This window comes from Austrofundulus limnaeus, unplaced genomic scaffold (assembly GCF_001266775.1).
Source record: "Austrofundulus limnaeus strain Quisiro unplaced genomic scaffold, Austrofundulus_limnaeus-1.0 Scaffold45, whole genome shotgun sequence".
In the NCBI taxonomy this organism is placed as follows: Eukaryota; Metazoa; Chordata; class Actinopteri; order Cyprinodontiformes; family Rivulidae; genus Austrofundulus; species Austrofundulus limnaeus.
The window spans coordinates 1,649,132-1,656,857 of NW_013952447.1; the positions used below are offsets into that span (position 1 = coordinate 1,649,132).

The window sequence follows — 7,726 nt, forward strand, 5'->3', positions numbered from 1 at the left end:
ACACACACACACACACACACACATACATAATACTGTGAAAATGACTTATATATGTGAAATGTTTAACAGTGTATTTTCTTTCACACAAAACTACCATGAAAGGTCTTGCCAAAAACAGAAATGTGTGGTTTCCATGAATGTGCAAATGAGTACGGTTTGACTACAGTATTTCATTTTTAGAAATGAACTGTATGCTTTTCTTCTAGAATATTAGAGGTTTGAGTTTGTAAATTCAAATGTTATACTTGCTCCATTCTTTTCCATACTTATCTAGACTTGAAAAACACTCTAAAATAACCAAATGATTCTTTTTTTCTTGCTTTCTAAAGACTGTACAAAAACTAACGCCAGGTGCCATCAACATGTAAATTATACTAGTATAAGAAATAAATGAAACCTGTTTTTGATTACTACTGCTTTTGAATGCCTTGCAACTAGTGTGTGCTTGCACCTCTTCAAAAAAAAAGTTTAAATGTTACCTTGTTGCCTTGAACATTTTTTATCTTTGATTGTCGTTTCTGGGCCTCGACCCACAACAACTGTCTGTAAATGAGGCAGCCGAATGGGTTTGTGATTGCCCTCTTCGCTGATGAGCCAGCAAATAGGCATTTTATCATGATTTTGCAGAGCTAAATGCTAGCAGTTCACATTTGATGACTGGCAGAGTCGGCGCGCGAAAATGACGTCACGGTGCTACCGCATCGCGATAGGACAGGACACAGTCGGCTCGGAATCGGCACGGCACGCGTGTAAAGAAGGTTCTGGAAGAAAGATTCGCAGTGAGCTTGAACACTCTGAGAGGTCTAATCGTTGTCTTCATTTAAGGTTTGAAAATTATCGAAATTATATATGTATGGGTCTTTTGAAACCAAAACGGAGGTTTAAAAACAAATCGCGATTTAGCTTTCACCAGGTGTTGTGCCGAAAAATGTACCCCGGCGAAAGCGCCATCGTCATAAAAGCGGAGTTGTGTTATTATGTGAATTAAATGAGTCAAAGTCGAAAGTGACAAGTTCAGTCTTTTTTTGGTACCTCCAGGGAGAGTTGTCTGCCATTCCTGACCGAGATAAACATGGCTACGAATCTCACAAGCAGCTCCATCTATGAATTTGAGTTATGGTTATGGTTAGAGTTTTTACCTGTTAGCACCCTATATACATAATTTATATACATATATATTTGTACAATAATTGTGATCAAGTCAACTTTGTCTTCGAGTCGAATTAGTAGCGCAAACAGCTGTCTTCAACCGGGCTTCCTTTGACGGTGTACGTGTTTTAACACAACACCAGTTCAAGCAGCTACATTAGCTAGGCCCTGCTCTGTTTCAGTTTTGTGTTTTCGCAAACTAGACGCTGCTGTGCCGGTGTTTATTTTTCATTAGCAGGAAACCTAAAAGAAAATCTATGTCGATTGAAACACCTTAATATTTTCCCATCCCTTTGTTACCCCCCTGGTCAGCGATACTGACTGATCGAAAAACATCTGGCCGAGTGAAAGTAAACCTGAACACATAGTTTCACCTGTTTTAGTTTAGTTTTGTTTTTCCACGAAGTGAAACTTATGCTCTTTGTTGCGTTCAGCACATTTATCGTGGATAGCAAAAAGTCGCAGATGTGAAGTCACATTTAATCTTTTTCTTTACTTATTTGTTTTTTACTTGAACAGCTTGTTCCCAAGTATTTGCTATTGATTTCCCAAGATCTACACAGTGAAATCAACTCTTGACTGTAACAGAGTGAAGTATAATCATTACTCACTTGTTGCTTCAATACTTTTATAATATCAAATGTGAAGTGAGAAATATCCTCTCAGCCCTGTTATTGCACTTGTAGAGATTTATAATATTTAAAACTACTGGGGTCGGTTTTAGTAATTTTGTTTTTATTTGATTGCATGTCTGAGGTTTTTGATTGGGATTTTTTTTGTTTTGTTTTTACTCTTCAGATTAAAAATATATATATATTTGTTTGAGCTTTATGCTGCTGTGACACCTGGTATATCATACAATAAAGGGTATTGCTATTTTATTCTGTTATATTTATTGTTTCACGTAACATTGAAGAGCTTTGCATGCAATTAAATATCATCAATAATCTCATTGTTGGATAATTTTGCATCCACAGACTCAAAATTACCGGTAGTTTTTATGATTTTAATTTTATAAGTTTTTTTCTTTAGAAATCAATTCTGATATTGACTCTTGTCTTTTGTTTGTTTATTTAATTTCCCAGCGTTTTCTTTTACAGTCAACATGGTCAAGGAAACCGGTTTTTATGACACGCTTGGCGTTAAACCTACTGCGACTCCTGAAGAGCTGAAAAAGGCATATCGCAAGCTAGCCTTAAAATATCACCCTGACAAAAATCCTGCTGAGGGAGAAAAGGTATGCCTTTTCATAAGAAACGATAACAGGACTGCCATAGGTGTGTTTTTAAACTTTTTTTCTCCTCTCCCTGAAGTTCAAACAGATCTCGCAGGCATATGAGGTGTTGTCAGATGCCAAGAAACGAGAGCTGTATGACCGTGGAGGTGAAAAGGCCATAAAGGAAGGAGGAACAGGCGGCGGCGGCGGTGGTGGCTTCGCTTCGCCTATGGATATCTTTGACCTATTTTTTGGTGGTGGCAGTCGAATGCACAGAGAGCGAAAAGGTAGGCCTGTAGTCAGAAAATAAGCAATGAATGTACTTTATAGGGCTGCACCGATTAGTTGAAATAATCGATGACGTTGATTATGTAAATTTGTCGACGCAGRTTTTTTATTATTGATTTGCTGTATTACATAACCACCATGTGAATGTTCATGCAATTCTATTTCGGTACCTAAATGCATCATTGCGACCGTATTGGCAGAAGAGTGGTGAGTTTTCCAAGCTTGTCCTGAACGCAGCATCGCACAAGAGCGTGATGACGTCAGCAGCCGCTGCTTCAGTTCAGTCTGAAGCTTGAAAACAAGCCTCGCAGCTCCTGGAGTAAAATTTACCGAACAGACCGCCTCTGAATTATCTGGTGGATTAATTATCTTGTGAACACGACATTCGCTTGCTCAAAGGAAATAAAGTACCGCCACTTTCTTTATTTCATCCACCATTAAACAGAGACCGGTGTTAGGTCGAGTCGAATTTCCAGTTTCCCCAGCGTCTCAAACAACAGAGGAGCTTCCCGACACACGTCTGACCTAAAGAGCACAAGCAGCCAACAAGTGTTGGACGTGTTCTGGATGTTCAAAACGTAGCTTAAATACCTTTTATTTATTTTTAACTGCATCCTCTTTTGTTTATTTGATTTAAACTTATTTGCCTTCCATGGACCTCCATCACACATTTTTCTAGTGGGGAAATGACATCAATAGAAACACGTGGAGCTGGATTTTAATTTGTGCAATAAGACAAAACAGTCTTGTTGTTTTCAACAGTTTTCACCTTAAAGAAATAAGTTACACAACTGATGTTACAATACAAAGAGTTGGATGTTGTCTTGATATTTGTTAATTTTTATAAATTGAGAAATATGTTAAATAAAAATAATAAATAAATGTTTATTATATGTTTATTATAGGTTTTCCAGAGAGTGACTTGAATTTTGCCTGATTCAGTTCATTTGTTTGTTAACATCTTGCACTATATTTCTTTTAGTTGAATTTTATATGCTTTGGTTGAGATTTTATGTTGATGTTAAATCTTTTAAGCTTTTTTTGTTAAAGAATTGACCCTAGAGTGCAAATTTTGTTTCCATGAAAAAACTGTTACAGAAAATATTACAATATTAAAGAACTGTTCTTGTTAATTTGATGAAAGCATTTTAAATTTCCAGTGCACTCACATCAGAATAACTTTTAGATTTGTTGTTAGAATAATCGATTAATCGAAAAAATAATCGTTAGATWAATCGATTAGAAAATAATCGTTTGGTACAGCACTAGTACTGTATGTCATGGCTGAATATCTGACATCAACGTTTGTTTCCTGAGTATTATAAATGTGTTTGGTAAACTGTATGTTTAGAGTCAGGTCCATTTAAAGTTTCAGTATTTGTTTTAAATGGGGACATTTTTAATTGGCCTCTGAAACCTCGGGCATCATTTTGACCCAAGGGCAGCTGGTCAGTTARCAAAATGGCGACAATGCTGATTTAAAAAAAAAAATGTATCCCCTCCTCGGACAGTTTCTTTGAGCATGCAATTTCAAAATGGCCTCCACTTGAGACCCCCTTGTTAGTCAACACCTTTAATTGGAAAGGAAGTAAAAATAAAGAAAAATTCTATAACACACCATCTTCTCACTTCACTAGCAGATTCTGAACTGCAGGATGGTGGGAAGGGTGGATGATGATTTTACAAACCTAATGTTTAGCATGCAGTGACTTATAAAAACTCAGATTGCAAATTTAGGGATTTGAAAAGAGTTTTTAAGTTTTTACAGTTTTTTTTTTTCAAGCCAGTATTAAAACAGTTTTCTTTTTGTCAGAGTATTGCTGCGTTCACACCAAACGTTTTTTGAGCATGCATGCGTAACGTGCGTCGAACGCTGGAGTTGGAAAATCTGAACTTTTGCAGCTCAACGAGGCGCGTCAACCTATCAGAGAGACTCCACTGTGTAATTTTTTCCTGAATGATGTCCACTAACCTGAGACAGATGGGCAGGAGHTCTTCAGCTGAAATCGAGTGSCTGCAGTCGGTGTCCTCCCGGCAGAAGATAGCWCCGATGCGGGTCAGCGRCTCATCAAACTGAGCTCGGGACAAAAATAAGCCGCAGCTTCTGGGTRGTGAAACTCACCAAACCCAGAACTCCTCTGAATTATCTGGTGAAGGAATGATCTGATGAGCGCGACATGCTATTGCTCTCAGTAAATAAAGCAAAGCCACTTTCTTTATTTCATCCGCCATTAAACAGACTGGCAGAGGAGGCTCTTGACGTGCGTCAAAAGCAACTTTGACGAATCTCTGACCTCAAAGTGAACAAGCGTCTAACTTGAGGCGTTGGATGCGCTTTTGGTGCTCAAATTGCGTTCGGTGTGAACACAGCATCACCTTAAATGTTATAAAATCTGAATTGCGTGTATATTAAAAGAAAAAAGCTGTACAGATTTTAACATCAATAAACAAAAACAGTGCCATCAAAGTGTTTCTTTATCCACATGAGCTTAGCAGTAACATAATTTTTGTGACACAATTGAGTCAATTCTTTGTGGACATTCTAGTTGTTGTAAAGACTGAGTTTATTCTTTGAAACTGGAAACTTCACCTTCCCTGCACTCAGAGTTGTGTTTATACACACCGGGGAGGCTGTCACTGCTGGCCATGTTCAGTCAGATTCTGATCTTGGATTGCATTTTATTACAAGTTTTTCTAAACTTTAACACAGAGTTGTTTTCTGTTTTTTATACAATATGGCACACAGTATTCTTGTTGACATAGACGGCAGATTTGTTCAAGTGTTTTTACTAAAGTAAAACACAGATTGATAGAAGTTTAATTGTTCTGATTTGATGTGATGCACATCTGTTTCCACTAGAGGTCAGATGTGATTCACCGCTGGCAGAAATGCAGACAAAGATGTTTGCTGTCTGTGATGCATTCAAAGTGGAGTTGCGGAACAATTTCCATTGATTGTCATTCCATTCAATACAATTTGCCTTAAGTATTTATTTAATATATTTTTAATAGACTACTTATTTGTGGTGCTGTCATGATTATGTGTTGAGAGCCAGGAGCATCCTCTTATGAGAATCGCTCTCCAGAACATTTGTTTTTGATAAAAATGTTATCGAAACTAAATGATGGGAAAGGTCAAATAAAGCAAGCAACAGTTAGAGAAAAAAAACATAAATGTGAAATAAATTTAAAGAAGTTATTTGGAGAAACATCACTGTAGATCAGTGTTTTTCAACCCTGGTCCTCAAGGTACACTGCCCTGCTTTTTTAAAAAGTTTTCCTGCTTCAACACAGCTGATTTCAATTGACTACTGATTAACAAGTTTTTGTTGAACTGCAGTCATCTGAACAGCCTGTGATATACCTGACAGTGCTGCTTTTTGTTTCATCACAGGAAAGAATATTGTTCATCAGATCACAGTGACTTTGGAGGATCTTTACAATGGAGCCACAAGAAAACTTTCTGTCCAGAAGAACTGTATTTGTGAGAAATGTGAAGGTAGGTTTTGTTTTTGTTGTTTTACAAAGTGTCCTGGAAAATATACCTCTCTGCTGATTATTAAGTTCGCATTGTCTTGATATTTCAATTAGTATCTTTTTGATAACTGCTACGATTTGTCATTATCTGTCGTCGACGCCACTGCTGTCTGGTTGATGTCCTTCCTCGTGTAATCTGTAAGACTTGTCGCTTCCTCATTGGTTGTTCACTGCTCCGCCTGTTTGTATAAGTTATTTCCTTTCACACGGCGGCTGAAACGTGAAGCACGGGGAGAAAGAAGCATTAGCAGCAGATTTAACCGACACAACCCCAGAGAACGGCTGATATAACCATGACCGCGCCAGTGATTGAGGTGGCAGACGAGGCTGGCCCAGCACCGGTTTTGTGGCCTTGGCCTATGGACGACATGAAAACATATGCACAACATCTGCCTGATGTTGAAAAGGGAGGTGAAAAATTCAGCACGGCTCTTCAGCTCTTCTGCATGGAAGCAATGCCCACATGGCCACAGCTGCGCACACTGATGGCTCTGCGTATGGGTCCCACTAACTTTAAGAAAGTCAAAGCCGACCTGGATGGTTATTATCGCCCCCTGCATCCTACCTTCACCCACGATGACAATGCTCCATATTCTGCTGCACTAACCAAGCTGKGTGACAGAATTAAAAAAGCATTCCCAAGGAGAATAAACTACACAATGATAGGAGCCTGCAAGCAAGAAAAAACCGAGAGGATTGAGGACTTTTATACAAGATTGCAGGCTGTGTTTAATGAATACTCGGGGCTTGATGAACCTACACCCCTGGGTGAGGAGATTGGAACCTGGGAGTCATGTCTAAGTTGGTTTTTCATGAGTGGACTGCTGCCAGACATCCTTGAGGCTGTTAAAACTTCCTGTGTGGATCTAAAGTACTGCCGCCTGAAAAAGATTCGCAAGCATGCTAACTATGCCCAAAAGAGACTGGAGGAGGAAAAAGAAGCTGAAGAAAAGGCCTTCGCTGAAGAACTGCGTCAAGCAGAGCTGGCAATGGCTCGAGCTGTAACCAAACAAGCTTCTTCCAAAAACAACAGGCAGCGTTTCCCTCGAGGCCGYGGTAACTGGAAACCCCAACAACCCTCCTACGGACCGTCCTCCCACGACTATTGTTTTGCCTGCGGATCACCGGAGCACTGGGTGAAGACATGTCCAAAGAGGTACATCCAGCACCCACAAGGACACGACAACCACAGCTGACTAGACCAGAGAGAGATTCCTCCAACGGCAGCCACTTTTTGTTTATTTGGTCTTTTCTAGTTTTGTAGTAAACCTGGGGACRGAGTTTTTCAGAACTCTGAGCTCAGCACAGCAAAGACTTAGATCAGGTAAAGGTTCCCGTTTTCCTGTTTGGGTTCATGGTTAGGTCCGGGGAGGCTGGAAAGTGAAATATTGCATATTTTGTCATTTCCTGACATCATTTATTCCTAACAGAAGGACAATTAGGTTAGAAGTTGTTAATAAGCTAGAAGTTCAAAAAAGAGGGGAGAACTATTTTAGATTTGGTAGTAATTTTTATTTAATTAATTTTATTTAATTA

The 7,726-nt window shown here is 38.9% G+C and overlaps 2 protein-coding genes across 5 annotated transcripts in view; one reads left to right on the plus strand and one right to left on the minus strand.

Moving 5' to 3' along the window:
• aptx (aprataxin) overlaps window positions 1–684 on the minus strand; it is a 3,170-nt gene extending 2,486 nt beyond the window's left edge. For all 3 annotated transcript variants that reach the window (XM_014007882.1, XM_014007881.1, XM_014007880.1), the window contains exon 1: window positions 480–684. In XM_014007882.1, the coding sequence (XP_013863336.1) occupies window positions 480–617 (138 nt within the window). In that variant the 5' untranslated portion in view covers window positions 618–684. The remainder of the gene's footprint in view (window positions 1–479) is intronic.
• Window positions 685–729: 45 nt separating this feature from the next.
• The window catches only part of dnaja1 (DnaJ heat shock protein family (Hsp40) member A1), a 12,086-nt gene continuing 5,089 nt past the window's right edge, over window positions 730–7,726 (plus strand). The window contains exons 1-4 of one of the 2 annotated variants that reach the window (XM_014007878.1): window positions 730–825; window positions 2,235–2,386; window positions 2,463–2,652; window positions 6,048–6,152. In XM_014007878.1, the coding sequence (XP_013863332.1) occupies window positions 2,255–2,386; window positions 2,463–2,652; window positions 6,048–6,152 (427 nt within the window). In that variant the 5' untranslated portion in view covers window positions 730–825; window positions 2,235–2,254. The remainder of the gene's footprint in view (window positions 826–2,234; window positions 2,387–2,462; window positions 2,653–6,047; window positions 6,153–7,726) is intronic. The other variant, XM_014007879.1, reaches the window with a different exon arrangement.